Source organism: Alexandromys fortis, unplaced genomic scaffold, assembly GCF_014885135.2.
Source record: "Alexandromys fortis isolate MF-2015 unplaced genomic scaffold, M_Fortis_MF-2015_v1.1 scaffold_209, whole genome shotgun sequence".
In the NCBI taxonomy this organism is placed as follows: Eukaryota; Metazoa; Chordata; class Mammalia; order Rodentia; family Cricetidae; genus Alexandromys; species Alexandromys fortis.
Window position 1 is genome coordinate 2,204,847 of NW_026068090.1, and position 23,832 is coordinate 2,228,678.

Sequence of the window (23,832 nt, forward strand, 5' to 3'; positions counted from 1 at the left end):
TCCTTCCTTCCTTCTCCTTCCTTCCTTTTTTGCTTTTTCAAGACAGGGTTTCTCTGTCTAACAGCTCTGGCTGTCCTTGAACTCACAGAGACCTGCTTGCCTCTGCCTCCCAGGTGCTGGGATTAAAGGCGTGAGCCACTACTGCCCTGGCCCATTTCAATTTCTACCCCCAACCCCAAATTGATCTAATATGTAATCCTTTTTATTACCCACCCTATGTCTCTCCCAATCTTACTAACTAAAATCAAAGTCTCCGCCCTACTACCTGTTCCTCAACAGTTACTGACATCAGTAACTACAACCCATGACCTGGGCAGTCAGACTTCTGCACAGTGCTGTGATCAAACAGCGACTGTTTCTCTCAAGTCAAACTCCTACTCAGGGAACGATAGAATTTTTACACCAGGCACCCTGAGCTTGTGAATTATATACTCTATTCTAGCATATCCAAGTCCATAGGAATAGGGGACTTTAACTGAAAGAATATAGAAAACAAAGCCAAGAAACAAAATAACACTATTTGGAAAACCCCTAATGAGGTTAAGACTAAAAAATCCTGACAATAGAACTCCTCCAAAAATTATTAATAATAATGACATCTAGTGAAATTAGATGAAATCCCAGTGAACTCAGTGTAAGAATACGTTCAACATGAAAACACCCAAACAAAATAGGCAAAGCGATGGGTGATATAAAGGAGGGAGGGTTTCAACAGAAAGAAATATTGAAGAAAAATCAATCTGAAATGTTAGAGAAATATAGTAAAAGTCAAAAAGCTTTGCGGAAAGTCTCAGTAATAGAACGGATCAAGGAGGGGACAGATACCCGAGCTTGAAGAAAAGAGCAGTAGAAACCATAGAATACACACAAACTCATAGAGATCAAACAACACAACCGAACAATGAATTCAAACAATAAACAAAAAACATTCCTAGAATCAAATGAAAACACAATACACCAAACCCTTGAGATACAATAAACGAAGTTCTAAGAAGAAAGTTTATAGCTCTAAGTGCCTACATTAAGAAACCATAGAGACTCAAATAACTTAATGATGCACCCCTAAAGCTCTAGAAAAAGAACTAGAAAGCCAAACTCTAAACCAGTAGAGGAAAAAAAATCATTAAGATTAGGGTAGAAATTAATGAAATGGGACAAACAACAATTCAAAGAATCAACAAAACAAAAAGTTGGTTTTTTGAAGACACAACAAATGTGTAAACAACTCTAAATCGACTCAGCAAACTTTATTTATGTATTTAGTTGTTTATATGTGTGATGGTTTGAATGAGAATGCCCCATAGGCTCATATATTTGGATGCTTGGTTTGCAGTTAGCAGAACTGTTTGGAAAGAATTAAGGGTTATGGCCTTATCCCTTGGTGTGGGCTGTGAGGTTTCAAAAGTCCAGCCATTCCCAATTAGCTATTTCTTTCTGTCTCTGCCTCCTGCTCAAGGATCAGATAAGTAAACTTTGAGCTTCTGCTCTGGCACCATGCCTGCCTGGCTGCTGCCATCATGATGGTCATGGGATTAAGGGCATGTGCCACCATGCCCAGCCTGAATAGTTATATTTAGGTTTCTATCCATACGTTATTTATGCTGCTCTGAGTTTTAGTCACAAAATCTTTTCTGCAATGGCTGATAATAAAGAGACTAATAACTGGTCAAACTGCTGCGAATAATTGTGTGAGTGCTCACTAACTCACCTCCAGCCTGAAGACCTGGTAAACACCTCAGAAAAGGAACTGAAGGAGTGTGAGTGCTGGAGAATAGGAGGAGTGCTGTGAAATGCTGTCTTCTTGGTGTGGTATGGCCTTTGCACGCATGAACTAGCATCAGCTGTGTTACCTAGACTTGCACAATCTCAGCTCCCACTGAGAGTTGCAGGGACAGAGAACCCCTCAGTTCCCCTGCAGCCCATGCTTTGGGGATGTCACCAGTGGTACATTGTTATACCTCTGCCTCCAGAGTGCTGGGATTAATTAAAGGATTAAAGGTAGGAAACTACCTAGTTTCCTTTTGTAAAATATAAATACCAGCAATTTATAAAGAATAAAGTAATCAGAATGTACTTTTATAGCAAGTAAATACTAGTTTTCAAATTCTTAAATAAGGAAAGTCTGTATTTAAGACAACAGGGATGTAGTGAGACTATGGGAAGTTCAAAATTTTATATTCAGAAATATTGCAACAGTTTGGTATTTTCTCACTTTACAAAAATTATGCTAGTTATTTTTTTATTACTTTCTGAATTCTAGTTGTTGTTGCTAAGTGAACTAAAACCTTAAAGATTAGCATAATCACAATTATTGCACACTTTCTTGATTTAGGAGCAAACATTCATACTCAGAGAAAACTTACCTGTTTCACATTGTATCCTGCTTTTGCACTGGTTTCAATAAACATAACGTTCAACTCTTTGGCTTTCCTCTCTCCCTCTTCAATTGACACTTGCCTATAGAAAAAAATTAAAAGACAAATTATTTGTTTTTTTTTGAGACAGGGTTTCTCTTTGTAGTCCTGGAACTCCCTCAATTCGAACACAAACTCACAGAGACTTGCCTGCCTCTGCCTCCCAAGTGCTAGGATCAAAGGTGTGAATCACCATACGTGGCAACAAATTCTTTTTTTTGAAAGAGGAAGCCCTAAGATTATAAACAAAGTTCTATTGATGTCGGGTCATTAGTTTGAAAACTTAACTGTCTGTAGCACTTAAGAGTTGTACGTGTTTGTGTTTGTATATCTCACCCTGATGTAGGATCCCCCTCTGTATGCTGTGAATACCATTGGTTAATAAAGAAACTGGCTTGGCTTGACAGTGTAGAACAGAGCTATGGGGTGGAGGTGGGGGGAGAAGAACCAAACTGAATGCTGGGAGAAAGAAGGACAGAGTCAGGGAGAAATCATGTAGCCCTGCTGGAGACAGATGCCGGAACTTACTGGGTAAGCCATAGCCTTGTGGAGATACACAGAAATGGGTTAAATTAAGATGTAAGAGTTAGCCAACAAGAAGCTAGACCTAATGGGCCAAGCAGTGATTTAAATAATAGTTTCTGTGTGGTTATCCTGGGGCTGGGCAGCAGAAACAAACAAGCGCCATTCTACAACATCACCCCCATACTGGGAACGGAGTCTTAAACACGTTAGACAAGAGCCCTACCAATGAGTATATACAGCTTAATGGATTTTTTATTTCTTTTAAAAATTGTGTTTCCATAGCTATTATGTGGTGGCCCACTTTATTCCTTTGGTCTAATTTTGGCTTGAAATTTGTTTTGTTACATATGAATAAAGCTGCTGCACCTTGCAAAAAAAAATTGTGTTTCATGTGTTTAGGTGTTCTGCCTATGACTACTCACCACATGCATGATCAGTACCTAATGAAGGTGTTCAGAAGAGAGCAACAGAGCCCTTGGTGCTATAGCTAAAGATGTCATGGGAGTCCTGGGAATTGAACCCAGGTCCTCTGGAAAGAACAGCCAGTACTTTTGACTTCAGCCATTTCTTCAGCCTCTTAATGACTTAAACAAAACCAAACTAAAACAAAAACCAGAGTTTCAGACCAGATGAGGTGGCATATGCCTTTAATTCCAGAACCTTTTTTTTTTTTTTTTTTTTTTGGTTTTTCAAGACAGGATTTATCTATAGCTCTGGAGCCTGTCCTGGAACTAGCTCTTGTAGCCCAGGCTGGCCTCGAACTCACTGAGATCCGCCTGCCTCTGCCTCCTGAGTGCTGGGATCAAAGGTGTGTGGCACCACCACCACCCGGCCTTTTTTTTTTTTTTTTTTTAAATTACAGCACTTAGGAGGGAATCAAAAGTCTGACATTGAGACCAGCCTGGTCTACAGAGTGAGTTCCAGGACACCCAAGGCTATAAGGAGAAACCCTATCTCAAAAACAAACAAAAAACTAAAACAAGACAGGGGCTCCTGTAGCCCAGGATGACCTTGGGCTTCTGATCCTCTTGCCTCAACTGGAAACAAGACATTACATGGGAATGCCACGCCATTCATCAGGCACAGTCTCTGACAGAGCCGGAGCCTTGTGCATGTCCTAGCTAAGCTGTAGGCCCATATTTCTGTATGGCACAAGAGCCATAAGCCCGGTCTGAGGTGGTCACGAACTCTGCAGACAAGCTGGAGGTGCTGCTCCTAGTTTCTTTAGTTATAATGTAGATCACCTGAGAAGAGATGTTGGTTGAAGCTGATGACTTAAGAGTTAAAGAGGGCTGGTGCTTCCTCCCTTTGTAATTTGGAGGATGTTTATAGAGATGCTCATTCATGGCCTATGTGACTGCTAGCATACAGGTAGAAGCGGTCGTGACTTGAGCCCATTCACCTGGTTGCCTAGGAGACAGCCTAATGTGTTTTCCCGCTCAATTGATGTGATGATATATAAGGTGTTTGGATGTTCGAGAGATCTTGTCCTTCCATGATGACTGTGTAAGCTGCGACTGATTATTCCTCGCGACTCCATTCCAGTCCAGTTAGGGAATCTGTATTGGACCCACATGGGCCCCAACACTAAGTCCCCAGTTTAACAACCCGTGTGTGCAGGTGAACAGGTATGCATCCCTACCCCTTGGACAGGTCTCTCCCTACAGGGCTGGCAGTCCCAGCAATCCTTCTCTCTCTGTGCACTCAGCTCTGGATTAATGAGAAGGTCTGACCACAGATGACTTCTTAAGTGCTAGGAACTGAATTCAGGCCTTCATGCTTGCATAGCATGTGTTCTTTTAAAAACATATTAATTTTATACCCTGACTACAGTCTCCCCTCCTCTGTATTTGCTCAGAAAGGGGCAGGACTCCCATGGCATATCAAGCTGCCACAAGACAAAGCACCTCCCCTGATGTAGGAAGTCCTTCTGTGTATGTGTTGCCTTTATTGGTTAATGAATAAAAAAATCTGCATTGGTCTGTGATAGGGCATAGCAGAGCTAGGCAGGGAAAACTAAACTGCTGGGAGGAAGAAGGCAGAGGGAGGAGATGTCATGCAGGTGCCAGAGGGGAAAGACACGAGCTGGCAGGTGGAACCTTGCCAGGAGGCCACAAACCTCGTGGTAAAATATAAACTAATAGAAAAGGGTTAATTTAAGATATGTTAGCCATAAATACACTTAAGCTATTGGTCAAACAGTATTGCAAATAGTAGTTTCTGTGTGGTATTTCAGTTCTGGGCAGGTGGGAATGAACAAGCAGCCTAATACAATACCCCCCTTGTACTGAGGCTGGGCAAGCATGAGGAAGATGTTCCCAAGAGCCAAAGTACCAGGGGTAGCCCCTGCTCCCATTGTTAGGAATCCTACAAACAGACCAAGCTACACAACTGTCACATATACGCAGAGGGCCCAAGTTGGTCCCATGCAGGCTCCCTGGTTGATGGTTCAGACCCTTCAGTTCCTGTGAACCAGGCTAGCCTTTCTATGGGTTTTCCTCTGATGTTCCCGATCCTCTCTGGCTCCTATAATCCTTCTTCCCCCTTCTTCAGCAGGACTCCCCGAGCTTGGGCCAGTGTTTGGCTGTGGGTCTCTGAACCTGTCTCCATCAGTCAATGGATGAAGGCTCTCTGCTGACGACCAGGGTAGTCACCAATCCGATCCCAGCCCGTTCAGGCTATGCATCCACTGCTGCCAGGAGACTTAGATGGGGCCAGCAGTGTAGACTAGTGGAAGTTTCCCTATAGCAAGTGCTACAGGACCATCTCCCCAGCTGTATAAAACTAAGATTTATTTTACTAATTTGTTTTTATATGGCTGAACTCATTGGATGCTTTTGTTGGAGGTAGAATCTCATGTATCCTTCCTTGGCTGGCCTAGAATTTACTAGCCCAAGATGTTTTAAATTTCTGATCTTCCTGCCTTCACCTTTCAAATTCTGGAATTACAGGCATACTTCATCACACCTGGCTATAAACAGTGTTGGGGACTCAAACGCAGACAAGTATATGCGTGTCTAGTTATTGTGCATGTTAGGCAAGTACTCGATCAACCGACACCTTCAGACCCAATCTTCTCATTTAAAAAATATTTGTCTGTGTACACGTGTGGCATACATGTGGAAGTCAGTTTCTTCTTTTCCCACGTGGACCCCAGGGATCAAACTCAGGTCATCCAGTTTCATGCCAAGGACCTTCATCTACTAAGCCATCACTAGCCTGCTCTTCTTTTTACTTTTAAAAAGTTAGTGATTGGGCTGCACGTGGTGGCTTATACCTATAATCCCAATTCTCAGGAAGGAGGCAGGAGGATCCTGAGTTCAAGGTCAGCCTAGTCTAGGTAGTTCTAGGTCTGGGCTTAAGAGTAAAACCATATCACAAATACAAACCCAAAACAAAGCAAATCTTTTTTTTTTTTTTTCGAGACAGGGTTTCTCTGTGGCTTTGGTTCCTGTCCTGGAACTAGCTCTTGTAGACCAGGCTGGTCTCGAACTCACACAGAGATCCGCCTGCCTCTGCCTCCCGAGTGCTGGGATTAAAGGCGTGCGCCACCACCGCCCGGCTAACAAAGCAAATCTTAAGAAGCTGGCTCAGTGGTTTAGCATGTATTATATTCAGTATTGCCACCTACAAAACAAAACCTAAAAATGGCCTGCTTTCCCCCCTTAATACCAAATCACAAGGGGGATGGAGAGATGCTTGGTGGCTAAAAGAACTTGATGCTCTTGCCAGGTTTGGTTCCTAATACCCATATCTGGCAGCTTACAACTGTCTCTAACTCCAATGAATTAGTCTGATGCCATCTTTTGGTCTGAGTGGGCACCTGAACACATGCAGTGCATATACAGACAAGGAGGCACACTCATGGTACACATATACACATAAATAAAAAACACTAAAAATATTAAAACCATATGCATTTAGCCTTGTGACTCTAAATTTTATGTAAAAACTTTCATGCTAATTTGCTGCTATAATTTTTGTAATGATTTACCAAATGTTAAAAATGTAAACCATACCAGGTGGCAGTGGCTAATGTCTTTAATCACAGCACTCAGGAGGCAGAAGCAAACAGATACTTCTAAGTTTGGAGCTAGCCTGGTGGTCTACAAGAGTAAGTTCTAAGATAGCCAAAGCTACACAGAGAAACCCTATCTCAAAAACATTTTTTTTTTCCAATTATACTACCAATTCTATTTCTGCTACTGGATAGAAGTAGTTTTAACATCAAAATTCTTTATACATAGATTACACTGCAATATTTTAGTTTAATAGCCCAAGTTCATCACCCGAATTTCAATATCCAACTCATGAATGAGTAAGTAATAAATAGTAAATAGTAATAAATAGTAAAAGCTCCACTAACTAAAAAGTGTGGTCAAGACTAAGCAGAAAGAACGTACAACGGAGCACTGACCAATGCTGAGGCCATTCGTGCCTGGAATGAGCTTTGCTCATATGACTAAGGTGCTACAATCAAGCTGTTCATACGCCTGGTACAACCACACAATCAGAACCCCACAAACACATACAGACCACATCACTCAATTATAATAAAATTATATGTTAATAAGACAAGTATATGCATGTCTAATTATTATGAATACTTTTTAAAGATAAGAAGTTACTTGGTGTTACTTTTTAACAAATCATTGCTCCACTTATTAAACCTTAAAAAAATAGAAAATATTTGCTGTCTTCATGTTTAACAATTCTGTAAAAGTGCTGTTTATGGGTTTAGACAAAACAAATGTAATTTAATCTTTATACTTATATTCAGATTATCTCCCTAAAAAGGAGTACAAATTGAAATGTCTCCTTTTCTGAAAAATTTTTTAGTAAACAAACATGGTGTTTAACATAGAAACCAAGCAGTCAGATATTTCATACCTTTTATCAGCAAGATCTGTCTTATTTCCTACTAGCATGATGATGACATCACTTCCTCTTTCTGTTCTGACATCATCAATCCATTTTGTAGTCTGCTGGAATGAGTTAACATCTAGCATTGAGAGTGGACAGAAGGATTAGTTACTGAAAATGCCACCCCAGGGAAGGACAACACTCCCCACAAACACCCTGAAAGAGGGGAGAGGGACAGCACATTAAGACCCCATCTTTAATGTGCCTACAGTGTAACTCCATTGTATCTGATTATAGCTGTCAGTGATGCAAATGAGTCTGAAGAAGAAAAAAATCCTCAAAGTTCATTTTAGAGAAAAGCTCTTTTGACAATAACCAAACTCCTGCAAAGCACTATTAATTATAAAAACCAGTGTTCTGACATCAAGACAGCTCAGCAGATAATATGGCGTCACACTGCCACAATGCTCTTCTGGATCACTTATTCTAATACATACCACATGACAAAGAAAGCATTTCAGAAGTATGTGAGCCAGAAGTCCCGACACATCCCAGAGAACTCATAAAGGCTTTCAATCCCAATGTGCTTGCATTGCTTACTCAGTTTGTGATCACTTTAACCGTGTTTTTAAAAATCCTTTCCCTTGCCTCTATCTCCCTTCTCCTGGAATTGAAGGTGTGAGTCATGGAGCCTGGCTCTTGCATTTGTTTTGTATTAAGAGTCGATGTGAAGTGACCTTAAGTTGATTAGTTTGATGGATCAGGCTCACTTCTAACTGAATTCATTCTTTAAGTATTGGATTCTAGCCAGAATACTTCAATATGTTTTTTAGCAGCTAAAGTAACAAATTTACTACCATTTTAAACACATCCGTGGAATTTTAGAAGAAAAGTGTAACAAGCTTTGGTTAAAGTAAACACAAATACTTAAAGCTACAAAACGAGCAAACGCATTATGATGAACATTAACTGTTTTTTAAAAAAACAAGTTGCAATCTAAAGTAAAACTTGAAGAGAAGACTACAAACAGCACATATCCAAAAGTTAAAAAAAAAGGAGAAAGAAGCCGGGCGGTGGTGGCGCACGCCTTAAATCCCAGCACTTGGGAGGCAGAGGCAGGTGGATCTCTGTGAGTTCAAGACCAGCCTGGTCTACAGAGCTAGTTCCAGGACAGGCTCCAAAACCACAGAGAAGCCCTGTCTCGAAAAACCAAAAAAAAAAAAAAAAAAAAAAAAAAAAAAAACCCAAAAAAAAGAGAGAGAGAGAGAGAGAAAGAAAAATACATTGTGGAATATAGTCTTTTTAATATTGCCACTGTAGTTACTGTTTAGTAACTATGACTTCTGAGTGAATATACAGAAATTTCTAGTAATATGACTAGCTCAAATCAGCTCTTAGACATATTTTTTTACCTAAGTCCAAGATGCTGTAAATAATCTTTTTTTCCCTATAAATTATGGACTAGTCTATGGAATGATGTTGAATTCTGCCTTACATGTATAATAAAACACTTTACAAAGATAATTTCAACCAGACAGCTGTTGCCAATGCTCCAGGGAAATTTTGTAGTCACTTAAAGACCAAAACACTTCAGGTTTTGAAGAAAAGAAAAACAAATACTATGGGGCTGGAGAGATGGTTCAGTGGTTAAGAGCAGTGGCTTCTCTTCTAGAGGTCCTAGTTCAATTCTCAGAGCCCACATGGTGGCTCACAAGCACCTATAATGAGATCTGGTGCCCTCTTCTGGAGCGCAGAATGTTGTATACATAATAAATAGATCTTTAAAAAATACTGTTTCATTTCCCATTTAAATTTTTTCTTGGAGAGAAATGAAAGCGTAATTTGTTAGCAACAAAGAAAACCAGCCACAGAATCCACATATTCAAACAAAAATGACTAACAGAAAAATATACATTGTGCTTCTCTGTTTTTCTCTATGCAAGAAATTGACTGCAAGAGGGAAGCAGAGAAAACACTAGCAGGCAGACTCTTTTAAAAGCCTGGAAAGAAGCCATACAGAATCTAGAATATTTGGCAAGAGGTTTAAATATAGATTATCTTTGAAATCTGAGATAAATTAATGAGTAATACCTAAATTTAAAGTACAATTATGGGATAGTTTATGGATAGGAGGATACTACAGAAACCTTGAAAAGGATCTGTAAATAGAGTCAAGACAGGTTCTGACGGTGGAAGCGCTGGCACAGAGACAGAAAGCACTGGCACAAACATGGAGGCACGTATTTCTGACGTGGCTAGTCTGTGATACAACACTTTACATGCCAGTAAGGAAAACAAGCACAAGACAAACATGCATGCAGCTAAGCTAGGGTGAAGGAGATCAGAAATGCGCACCCCCACTCACTTGTGATATCATAAACAACAACTGCCACAGTGGAGTCTCGAATGTAGCTAGGAATCAAGCTCCTGAACCGCTCTTGACCTGCTGTGTCCCACAATTGCAATCGCACCTAACAACAAAATCAGTCAAACAAGCGAGAACAGTAAGAAAGGTCAGCACTGCAGTACACCTACTTGTGATGTCGTAAACTACCACGGCTGCAGCAGAGTCTCGGATGTAGCTGGGAATGAGGCTGCGGAAACGTTCCTGACCCGCAGTATCCCACAGCTGCAGCCTGATCTGTGGGACGGGAAAAAAAATAAAAACAAAAACAAAACAGAACTGAACTAAAAAACTGGTACTTGAAAAAAAAAAAGGAATGATTTTTGAAACACGAGTGGTAGACAACTCATGTAAAGGTTTAATGCAGAGGAAGGAAAACAACGTGAACTCATTTCTGAAAAGTGAGCAGCAGCACAAAGCTGCTTGTTCTGAAGGTACGCTGTGAGAGACTTTACAGGATCAGAAACAGGGCTCCCCCTCCATGAAATTTTGAATCCCGGTATCTTCTAAATGATAAAAAGTAAACTGCTCATGTTCAAATACTGAGAATAAAGAGAGAATGAAGGAACCCCAAGCTACCAGATGACAGAGGAAAGAAAGCAATGCTCATCTGATAGCTTCTCTAAAGCCATGCAATGTTTCCTGGGTCTGTGACTATGTGTGTTTCTTCTATACATTTCTGCCCAGAACACTGTGGATAATAGGGGAGGAGAACAAAAAGAAAATAAAAGGAAAAAAAAAAAAAAGAGAGAGAGAAAACATTTCTGCAATCTATATAAAAAATAAGTTTTCTTACCCATATAAAGCAGTTTAAGCTCTCAAGTTTTAAGAAAAGTTATATATGAAAACATCCAAAAGAAAAAAAAACATAATTCAGAAATAAGAAAAAAATATCAGAGATAATGTAATATTTTGGGAACATTAAGTTATTCAATGTTTAAATGATAAGAATCTCTTCAAGGAGTAGGTCAAAACATAAATTTTTAAAAGAACATTCAACAATAAGGAAGATAAAAAACCTGATAAATATATATTTTCCTCTACTTAACCACTGTTACATGTTCTAGTCTGACAAAGTCTTTAAGTTCACAATTATGAAACCTTCCTGAATGACCTGAGGGGTGCTCAGAGTCTTTAGAAGCTCTAATTTCTCATGAAAATTCTTTTAATTCTTTAATAAATCTATGTGTTGTCCTTTTTTCTAAATCAAGATAGCAAAGTAAGTCTACGGACACCAGAATTTTACAAACAAATTTTAACTTTGGATGTGAAACGGAAATAAGAAATCAGAGTGCCAAAAACAACTTTGTAATAAATTTTTCTCAAGATCCAATTTTGATGATTTTGTTAAGCACTTCTGATGGCGACCACAGCTTTGATCCTGGTTTCCAGCCTGCAGTGTGCAGAAAATTGCACACTGAAAATATTACTCACTGTTCGATCCTCCAAGTACATTGTTTTTGATAAGAAGTCAATGCCAATTGTTGCCTATAAAACAAAACAAAAGAGTTAGTAAGGAATAATAGTTTGGTGGTAGTCAACAGTTTAGGGTAAAATAGGATTTATGAGTTTAAAAAGAATAATGAATATACACATAGCCACACTTTATTCAAGTGGCGACAAACATGTCCAATGTTAACCTGCTTCCATGTACTAAGCACTCGCTGTGTGTTGACTAATTCAGGCCCTTTATGTGATCAACTCTCATCCTCATTCATGAAAGATAACTCATTCTCACACTAATTTTTTTCATTTTAGAGAACAAGGCAATAGGGATTTTTTTTCTATGTACCAGAATATTCAAATGTCTGAATATCTTCCTGTTCTCAATCAGGATGACTATTATTTGCCCCAATACTGTTGATGTAAAGATAACCATGACTAAACTTCCTATATAATGGCTTGTTCTTATGCCACAAAGACTCAGAGGGACATGACTCTTCCAATATGTAAGTAATGTATTAACGTAAGGGAAATAAAATTTTCTCTTTATCATTCAATGCTAAGAATCTCCTGTGGTTCAAACACAGTACACTGTGTGCCTGGTTAAAAAGGCAAAAACTAGAAAAAAAGTGAACAAGTTAAGAAGTCTAAAATTAAATAGGAAGATAAATTAAAAATAATTGGGATATGGGGTTGAAGTTGACAGCTCAGCAGTTAAGAACAGTTCTCTTGCAGGAAAGCAAGCTCACTTCCCAGCACTCACATAGTGGTTCACGACCATCCATAATGCCAGTTCCAGGGGATCCAATGCTCTCTTCTGATCCCATGGGCACAAAGCATGCTCGTGGTATGCATACATACATGCATACTCACACATAAAATAAAATGAGTAAATCTAATTTTAAAAGAAAAAGAGGAAAAAGGAAAAAGGCATCTGCATGCTGGCATGTCCCTCCCTGCTTCTGATGCACTGACAAGTGAACTGATTAATCCACTGTAACTTTCCTGTCAGGATGGCCTGAATCCTCTGACATCATAAACTGAAATCAATTCCTAAAAAGGAACCTCAGACTTGTGATTTTCTCTACCAAAATAAATAAATAAATAAATAAATAAATAAATAAATAAATAAATAAATTATTATCGCTTCTAATTCCCTCCAAGATGACAGTAAAGATAATTTTTCAAAAGGCTGTGGAAGAGGCAAACTGAGTAAGGCTAGGACTACGAACAAGATTTATATAATAATTTACACATTGTGTTGTTTATGTAATAGTTTACACATTATTGAAAGCACTTTCCCCTTTTTTTTATTTTTCAAGACAGGGTTTCTCTGTGTAGCTTTTGGTTGTGCTACAATGGAACTCGAGATCCACCTGCCTCTGCCTCTTAACTGCTGCGATTAAAGTCGTGAACCACCACTGCCCATGGAAAGCACTTTTATATCTATGACTGCATGTAAATAAAAGAACTTAAAAAAATACCATAACCATTCCTCTTAATATTAAGAGATAAATTTAATAATCTGGAAAAACCAAAATACCTGATAGGTGTTGTCAAAACTGTCATACATGAATCTGGTGATTAAGGATGTCTTTCCAACTGAAATAAAAAAAGAAAAGAGATTTCCTTAGTAAGTAATATATTAAATACACTAGGTTCCCAGGCACTGCTCAAAGAACTGTAATCAAATGGAAAATATATTCAAAGGTTTGATGGAGGAAGGTCATTGCAATAAAGAAACTGCTTGGCTGGCCCTGATAGGTTAGAACATAGGTGGGAGGAGTAAACAGGAGGAAGAGGAAGTGAGGTCAGACTCTGCTCTGCTCCTGGAGAGACCCGACAGCTCCGCTCTCTAGAGCAGAGACGCCATGCTCCGCTCTCCCGATAGCTCTGCTCTCTGAGGCACACGCGATGAAGCTCCGACCCAAGATGGACATAGGTTAGAATCTTCCCGGTAAGCGCACCTTGGGGTGCTTACACACATTATTAGAAATGGGTTAGAACAATATATAAGAGCTAGCCAATAAGAAGCTGGAACTAGCCGGGCCAAGCGGTGTTTAAATGAATACAGTTTGTGTGTTGTTATTTCGGGCATAAGCTAGCCAAGCGGCCGGGGTGTTGGGGACGCAGCCCTGCCGCCGCTCCCTATTTCAACAAAGGTTTTTATCAAAAGTTTGCTGACAGGGCTTTCTCAATAACAGATTCCATGACAAAATCAGATTTAAACAATGCCTATCCACAAATCCAGCCCTACAGAAAATATTAGAAGCAAAATCCCAACCCAAGGAAGCTAACTGTACCCACAGGAACACAGGCAACAGATAACCTCATACTAACAAAACCCCAAGAGAAACACACTCACTACCACTGAAAAAAATAACAGGAATTAACAATCAGTGGCCATTAATATCTCATAATAACAATGGACTCAATTCACCCATAAAAAGACATAGGTTAAAAGAACGGATATGAAAGCAGGATCCAGCATTCTGTTGTATACAAGAAACACACCTCAACCTCAAAGATGGACATTACCTCAGATTAAAGTGTCAGGAAAAGATTTTCCAATCATATGGACAAAGTAAGAAACAAGCGGGTGTAGCTGTCTCAATATCTAAAAAAGACTTCAAACTAAAATCAATCAAAAGAGATGGAGAACAATTTATACTCATAGCAGGAACAATCAGAATGCAATCTCAATCCTGAATATCTATGCCCCAAATACAAGAGCACCCCCATATGTAAAAGAAGCATTATTAAAGCTTAAATCGCACATCAAATCCCACACACTAATAGTGGGAGACTTCGACATCCCACTCTCACTGATGGACAGGTCAACTGATGGAGGTGGGTCTTGTATCTTATCTGTTGCTTTCATTGGTTAATAATAAAGAAACTGCCTCGGCCCTCATAGGACAGAAAATTAGGTAGGTGGAGTAAACAGAAGAGAATGCTGGGAAAAAGAAGCTGAGTCAGGAGTCGCCATGGTTCTCCCACTCCAGACAGACACAGGTTAAGATCTTCTCTGGTAAGCCAGCTCGTGGGCTACACAGAATATTAGAAATGGGTTAGATCAATATGTAAGAGCTAGCCAATAAGAAACTGGAATTTATGGGCCAGGCAGTGTTTAAAAAAATACAGTTTCCATGTAATTATTTCGGGGCATAACCTAGCCATGCGGGCGGCCGGGTGCCAGGGACGCAGCCCTGCCGCTCCTACTACAACAGGTCAACCAGACAGAAACTTAATAGAGAAACAAGAGAACTGACAGATGTCATGACTCAAATGGAATTATCAGACATCTACAGAACATTCCACCCAAACACAAAAGAATATACCTTCTTCTCAGCACCAAATGGAACCTTCTCTAAAATTGACCACATACTTGGTAACAAGGCAAACCTCAACAGATATAAAAAATTTGAAGTAATCCTCTGTATTTTATCGGATTACCATGGTTTAAAATTAGAATACAACAGCAACACTAATTTCAGAAAACCCACAAACACATGGAAATTAAACAGTGCTCTATTGAACCACCCTGGGTCAAAGAAGAAATAAAGAAAGAAAACAGCACACCTGAATGTTCTAGAACAAAAAGAAGCAGACTCACCCAGGAGGAGTAGAAGACAGGAAATAATCAAATTGAGGGCAGAAATCAACAAAAAAAGATACAAAGGAAACAATATAAAGAATCAGTGAAACAGAACTGGTTCTTTGAGAAAAATCAACAAGATAGACAAACCCTTATCCAAACTAATCAAAAGGCAGAGAGAGGGAGGGAGAATATCTAAATTAACAAAATAAGAAATGAAAAGGGGGACGTAACAACAGATACTGAGGAAATCCAGAGAATCATTAGGTCATACTACAAAAACCCGTACTCCACAGAATTGGAAAACTGAAAAGAAATGGACAATTTTCTGGATAGGCACCACATACCAAAATTAAATGAAGACCAGGAGAGCAATTTAAATAGACCATAACCTGCAAGGAAATAGAAGCTGTCATCAAATGCCTACCAAACAAAAAACAGAGCCCAGGGCCAGATAGTTTCAGTGGAGAATTCTATCAGAACTTCAAAGAGCTAATACCTATACTCAAAGTGTTCCACAAAATAGAAAGAGAAGGAACACTGCCAAACTCTATAAGGCTACAGTTACCCTGATACCAAAACCACACAAAGACTCAACCAAGAAAGAGAATTACAGACCAATCTCTCATGAACAAGGAGACAAATAATAAAATACTGGCAAACCAAATCCAAGAACACATGAAAAAAAAATCATCCACCACGATCAAGTCGGCTTCTTCCCAGAGATGCAGGGATAGTTCAACATCTGGAAATCTATCAATGTAATTCACCACATAAATAAACTGAAACAAACAAACCCACAAGGTCATCTCATTAGATGTTGAAAAGCATTTGACAAAATCCAACACCCCTTTATGATAAAGGCCTTGAAGAGATCAGGGACACAAGGAACATGGCATCTACACATAATAAAAACAATAAACAGCAAGCCAACAACCAACATTCAAATTAAATGAAGAGAAACTCAAAGAGATCCCACTAAAATCAGGAACAAGAGAAGGTTGTCCATTTTCTCCACATCTATTCAACATAGTTCTTGAAGTTCTGGCTAGAGCAATAAGAGAACAAAAGGAGATCAAGGGGATTCAAATTGGAAAGGGAGAAGTCAAACTTTCGTTATTTGCAGATGATACGATAATATACATAAGTGACCCCAAAACTTCTACTAGGGGACTTCTACATTTGATAAATACATTCAGTAATGTGGCAGGATACAAGAGCAACTAAAAAAAAATCAGCAGCACTCTTATATACAAAGGATAAAGAAGCTGAGAGGGAAATCAGAGGAACATCACCCTTCACAATAGCCACAAATAACATAAAATACCTTGGGGTAACCCTAACCAAAGAAGTGAAAGACCTGTTCGACAAAAACTTTAAAGTCTTTGAAGAAAAAAATTGAAGATACCAGAAAATGAAAAGATCTCTCATGCTCTTGGATAGGTAGGATCAACATAAGAAAAATGGCAATCCTACCAAAAGCAATCTATAGATCCAATGCAATCCCCATCAAAATCCCAACACAATTCTTCATAGACTCTGAAAGAACAATATTCAACTTCATATGGAAAACCAAAAAACCCAGGACAGTCAAAACAATCCTGTACAATAAAGGAACTTCCGGAGGCATCACCATCCTTGACTGAGTTCTATTATAGAGCTACAGTAATGAAAACAGCTTGATACTGGCATAAAAACAGAGAGGTCGACCAAGGGAATTGAATCGAAGATCTGGATGTTAATCCACACACCTATAAACACCTGATTTTTGATAAAGAAGCTAAAATTATACAATAAAAAGAAAGCATCTTCAACAAATGGTGGTGGCATAACTGGATGTCAACATGTAGAAGAATGAAAACAAATCCTTATTTATCCCCATGCACAAATCTCAAGTCCAAATGGATTAAAGACCTCCATCTAAATCTGACCACACTGAACCTGATAGAAGAGAAAGTGGGAAGGAGTCTTCAATGCATGGGCACAGGAGACCACTTCCTAAACTATAACAACAGCAGCACAGACACTGAAAGCAACAATAAATAAATGGGACCTCCTGAAACGGAGAAGCTTCTGTAAAGCAAAGGACACGGTCAGTAAGACAAAGGCAGCCTACTGAATGGGAAAAGATCTTCACCAACCCCACATCAGACAGAGGACTGATCTCCAAAATATATAAAGAACTCAAGAAATTAGACATCAAATTTCCAAATAACTCAATTAAAAAATGGGGGACAGGGGCTGGAGAGATGGCTCAGTGGTTAAGAGCACTGCCTGCTCTTCCAAAGGTCCTGAGTTCAATTCCCAGCAACCACATGGTGGCTCACAACCATCTATAATGGGGTCTGGTGCCCTCTTCTGGCCTGCGGGCATACACATAGATAGAATATTGTATACATAATAAAGAAATAAATATTTAAAAAGAAAAGAAAAAAGTCGGAGGTGGAGCTAGAAGAAGTTACTGGCAGGAATCAATGACTATTATCAAAAACATTGTATGCATGTATGAAATTATCGAAGAATAAAAATATATTAAAAATACAACAAAATCCTTTAAAAAAAATGGGGGACAGAACTAAACAGAATGTTCAACAGAAGAATCTCAAATGGCCGAAAGACACTTCAGGAAATGTTCAACATCCTTAGCCATCAGGGAATTGCAAATCAAAACAACTCTGAGATACCATCTAACACCAGTCAGAATGGCTAAGATCAAAACCACCAATGATAGCTTATGCTGGAGAGGATGTGGAGTAAGGGTTTTGCTGGTGGGAATGTAAACTTGTACAAGCACTTCATAAATCAGTACGGTGGTTTCTCAGAAAATTGGGAATCAGCCTACCTCAGGACCCAGCAGTATCACTCTTGGGCATATACCCAAAAGATGCTCAATCATACTATAAGGACACTTATTGAACTATGTACACAGCGGCATTATTTGTAATAGTCAAAACCTGGAAACAACCTAGTTGCTCCTCAACCCAGGAACGGATAAAGAAAATGTTGCACATTTACACATAAGAGTACCACTCAGTGGTATTAAAAAAAAAAAAAAAAGACATCTTGAATTTTGCATGCAAATGAATGGAACTAGAAAACACCATCCTGAGTGAGGTAGAAAGATGAACATGGTGTGTACTCACTCATAAATGAATACTAGCTGTAAAGCAAAGGATATTGAGCCTATAGTTCATGATCCTAGAGAAGCTAAGTAACAAGGTGAACCCTAAGAAAAACATACATAGATCCACCTGGAAAGGGGACACGGACAACATCGCCTGACAAAATTGGGAGCGTGGGAAAGAAGGATAGAAAGGGAAAATGAGGGGAGGAGGGGAAAAGGGGAGAACTTGAGGGTATGGGATAGTTGAGATGGAGGAAGGACAGAGATGAGAACAAGGAAAGAGGTATTTTGAGTGAGGGAGCCATTATGGGGCTAGCAAGTGGCACTCGAGAAATTCCCAGGAATCCACAAGGATGACCCTAGCTAAGACCCTAAGCAATAGAGGAAAGGGGGCCAAAACTGGCCTTGCCCTGTAGTCAGACTGATGATTATCTTAAATATCACCATAGAACCTTCATCCAGCAACTGATGGAAACAGAGGTAGAGACCTGCATCAGAGCACTGGACTGAGCTCCCAAAGTCCAGCTGAAGAGTGGGAGGAGTGAGAATATGAGCAAAGAGGTCAGGACCATGATGGAGACACACACTGAAACAGTTTACCTGAGCTAATGGGAGCTCATCAACTCCAGCTAGACAGGGAAGGAAACAGCATAGGACCAAACTAGTCCCTCTGAATGTTGGTGACAGTTGTTTGGCTGGGGCAGACTGAGAGGCCACTGGCAGTGGCACCAGGATTTATCTCTACTGCTTGTACTGGATTTTTTGGGAACCCATTCTCTTTGGATGAATACCCTGTTCAGCCTAGATATACAGCAGAGAGGATGGGTCACCAGGGCCCTCAGAATTTAAGATTGTTAAAATGGCATATGAAGCTGTTTGAAACTCATCTCAAGCTCAGATCAGCTATGGTCTGGCATATCCTGTTTCACTGGTATGGAAATTACAAAGACATATAATTTTAAATTTTGCTATTAGCCCAGGCTGACCTTAAACTCACAATGTAGCCTGTATTGGCCTCAAATTTGCTGTCATTCTCTTGCCTCAGTCTGTGGAGCACTCGGACTACAAGCATGTGCCACTGTGTCACTACTACTGAAATAGTGAAGTCCTGGAGTTTCTTTACTAATGAGCGTGTGCTCCAAGGAACAGAATCTCATCTAACTACTTTCTATGTCTTCAGTCACTTCACAGACTCTAACATAAAACAAATACAAAAGTCAGGCTCAGCGGCACACACCTTTAATCCCAGGAAGAGGCAGGTAGACCTGTGAGTTCAAGGCCAGTTTAGTCTACAATGTGAATTCCAGACTAGCCAGGCCAGGGCTACTAGGCTAAGACCCTGTCTCAAAAAAAAAAAAAAATCTCAAAATAACAAAACAAATGTAATAAATACTGTAAGTTAGAAAGGAACCAGGTAAATAAACTACTCAGATGTTCCCCCAAATGTAAATATTTTTGGCAAGGATTAAAAACCACTGTCATTGACATTTTGGTATGATTTTAAATAAGTTTTGTTATTTTTTAAAAAAAAAACTTATTTTTACCTTAAATCATGTGTGCATGGGTGGGGGGATATATACACACAAGTGTGGCTGCCTATAAAGCTCAGAGGTAACAAATCTACCAGGAACTGGAGTTAGTGGTAGTGAGCAGTCTGTAAAAACAGCATGTAATCTTAATCTCAGACAGCTTTCCAGCCCCAAGTTTTTATTTCAATACATTTTTTTGAGACTAGATCTTGACTTATTTATTTAGTTATTTTGGTTTTTAGAGACAGGGTTTCTCTGTTTAATATTCTATCCATCCTGGAACTTGCTCTGTGAAACAGATGGCCTCAAACTCACAAAGATCCACCAGCCCCTTCAGCCTCCTGAGTTCGGGGAGTAAATGCGTGTGTGTGTGTGTGCGCGCATGCCACCACTGCCCAACCCTTTTTTGGATCTCTCTCTATAGCTCTGGCTTTCTTGGAACTCTCTGTAAACAGGATGGCCTAGAACTCAAAGATGTGCTTGCCTCTGCCTTCTAAGTGCTGGGATTAAAGGCGTGCATCACTATGCCAAACCAAATAAAGAATCCTTAACAACACTCAATACAACAGAACACTCAGAGAAAAACAAACAAAAATAATCAAGAAAATCTAAATAAATGGAAGGCTATATTATACAGCTGGTGGGAAGAATCGACTTAATGAAGAGATGGCTGCCCTTGAAGAGGAGGTTGACTCCAGTCCCAGGGTTCCATTTTTCTCCTCTGGACCAGTCACATATTTGGTGCAGATATACACACAAGCAAAACATATGCACATAATAAATAAATAAGAAGCCTAAATGCTAAAATGACCCCCCAAATCACATACAAGCCCAATTATAACAGCCTTTTGAAAAGACTACCGAATCAATTCTAAAGTTTACTTAGAAATAAAAATAATTTAGAATAGTTAAAGCAATCCTGATAGCAATGAACAACTTTAAATCTGACTATAATAAACTATCAAGAGTCCAGACAGTATGATAGCAGATACTGGCTAAAGACAGAAAAAACACAATAACAGAACACAACCAGGTCCAGAAATAGATAAAAATCTTTAGGCAGCTGAATAAACATCACTACCCCTCTGAGACCAATTTTATTTTATTTTTTGGGGGGGCCAGGCATGGTAGCACATGCCTTCATTTCCAGCACTCCAGGGGCAGAGATAGGTGGATATCTTTTGAGTTTGAGGCCACTCTGATCTACAGAATAAGTTTTAGGGCGTCAGGGCTATGAAGAGAGACCCTGTCTCAACCCCTCACTCATAACAGTATTTAATTTACAATTATGATAACATTGCACATATTAGATGTTTTAATATTATAAACTTTTATTCTTATTCTCACTCTACAGAATTAGTGAGGAAAAATTATTATTTTTTTTACCAACTTCTATTTAGGGACAACCTTTGGTCTGTATGGGTGGTGCACATCTGTAACCCTAGAACTCAGAAGGCAGAGGCAAGAGGATTATTGCAAATTCAAAGCCACTATGGTCTTCATAGTAAGTTCTAGGGCTATAGCAAGACCCTGTCTCCATGCATATCCCCCTCCTCCATCTTTCTTTGTCCTCAAAGGAAATTAACAAATGGGCTAGAGAGATAGTTTAGCAGTTAGAACACTTTTGTTCTCACGGAAGATCTAGGTTTAGTTCTCACCACTCACATTGTGGTTCACAACTATCCCTAACTCCAAATTCTAAGGGATCCAATAATGAATGCCCTCTTCTAACCACCGCAGGCAGCAGGCATACATGTGATATACATATATAATACATGCAGGCAGAAACATTCATACACATATTTTTTAAATTTAAAAAAATTAGCAAGTAATTTTATAAGTAAAAGAGTAGACAATCTCAAATATTAAGAAATAAGGTAATATACATCTTTGCCCAAGCTGAGCTTGTAGTTCTTATTCACGCGTATATTGGGTATGGGTTCATGTGGGTCCATGGAAAGAAGGCACTCTAAGGATGAATCTTAGCCTTTCCAGTTGCAGGGGTATCAGGGCAAAGAACTTTTTAAAAATTATTACCCAATTTACACCTTTAGCAAGTTAATTTTTTATTTCAAACTCTTATCTAAGCTCCCCAAAGGGACAATGACAAATTGAAATTCTAGTTAAAGGGCACCCCAGTTTGCCCCAACCAAGCTCTGCACAGGCTTTGAACCCCTAGGAAACTCTGAGACAAGACTTCAAACAGGAGGTACTGGAGACAAAGGGTAGCAATCGGAAACGCAGATCAAAGCCAGGTGCTGTCACTCCAGAATCAAACCAGCTGCAGAAACCTGCACAAAGTCCCCCAACAAATATGCATACAGAATAGAGGTGGTGTCTTCCTCAATCACTTTCTACCTTATTTTCATTTGCTTAATTTAAAGATTATTTGTAAGTATATGTGTGTTCTAGAGCAAGCAAGAGGAAGGGAGGAAAAGAAAGAAGTCAGGGACTTTTCGGAGCCAGTTCTTTTCTGGCTCTTGTGTCTGAGGCTGGGTGTCTCCTGGTATTTCTGCTGCTGCATTATTTAGGTCAGTTCCCCCTGTGCCTCTTCTCTCCATGTCCACCTGACTGCAGGAACAGGGTGTGTGTTCATACCATCCAACTTTTATATACATTCTGGAACAATTTCGGGCCAGATTTTCATGGCTAGTGCTTTTATCTGCTAAGAAACCTCTCAAGCCTGCCCCATCACCTTATTTTTTGAGGCAGGATCTACTTTTCACTGACCCTGGAACTTGCTTTTTTGGTTATGTTGGCTAGCCATTAAGGTCCCAGGATCCTCCCATCTCCTCCTCTACCTCCTCAGTGCTGGGATTACATGTGTGCATTACATCCAGATTTTTTTAACTTAAAAAAAATTAGATTTATTTTATTTTATGAATATGGGTGTTTGAACGCCTAGTGCCAACAGAGGTCAGAACGGATGTTGGCTCCTCTGGAACTGGAGTTACAGATGGCTGTGAACCTTCATGTGGGTTCTGCTTGCCCCTGACCCCCAGTCCAGTTTTTATGTGCATCTAGAAACTGAACTCAAATTCTCATATTTGAGCACTTTAATAGCCGAGCCATCTACCTAGCTGCAGAAAAAAATCTGACAAAGTTAAACATGCTTCCATGATGAAATCCTGAAGAAATTAGGAATGAATAGAGAATATTACAAAACAATAATGCATTACAAACCTATAGCAAATATTATATTGAATGAGAAAAAACAGCAATTCTTCAGAAAATCTCAGGCCAGTCAGGGCTACACAGTAAGACTGTCTCAAAAACAGACCCTGGGCAGGAGAAATGGCTCATCAATTAAGAGCATATACTGCTCTTCCATAGGATCTGAGTTTAATTCCTAGTAACCATATCAGATGGCTCATAACTGCTTGTAAGTCTAGCTCCAGGGAGATCCAACTCCAGTGGCCCGTGTGGGTGCTTGTACTCATATACAACCCCCTCCATACACAATTAAAAACAATTAAAAAAAACTTTAAAAAACTAGACAGCTGGGTGGTGATGGCGCACACCTTTAATCCCAGCACTGGGTGGCAGAGGCAGGTGGATCTCTTTGAGTTCGAGGCCAGACAGACCCATATAGAGAAATCCTGTCTTGAAAAACCAAAAAAAAAGTTTTCTCTTCTGGTCGCAGGCGCTTCGGGAGCCGCCGATTACCGTCCGGCCATGGCCAAATCCAAGAACCACACCACACACAGCCAGTCCCAGAAATGGCACAGAAACGGCATCAAGAAACCCCGGTCACAAAGATACGAATCTCTCAAGGGGGTCGACCCCAAGTTCCTGAGGAACATGCGCTTTGCCAAGAAGCACAACAAAAAAGGCCTGAAGAAGATGCAGGCAAATAATGCAAAGGCCATGAGTGCACGTGCGGAGGCCATCAAGGCCCTGGTGAAGCCCCAGGTGGTGAAGCCCAAAGTGCC

At 39.7% G+C, this 23,832-nt stretch overlaps 1 protein-coding gene across 1 annotated transcript in view; it reads right to left on the reverse strand.

Annotated features, from left to right (window-relative positions):
- Rab6a (RAB6A, member RAS oncogene family) overlaps window positions 1-23,832 on the reverse strand; it is a 43,648-nt gene that overhangs the window by 4,405 nt on the left and 15,411 nt on the right. The window contains 6 exon segments of the mRNA XM_050122639.1: window positions 1,709-1,715; window positions 2,364-2,457; window positions 7,830-7,941; window positions 10,338-10,443; window positions 11,641-11,694; window positions 13,193-13,251. Of these exon segments, the coding sequence (XP_049978596.1) occupies window positions 1,709-1,715; window positions 2,364-2,457; window positions 7,830-7,941; window positions 10,338-10,443; window positions 11,641-11,694; window positions 13,193-13,251 (432 nt within the window).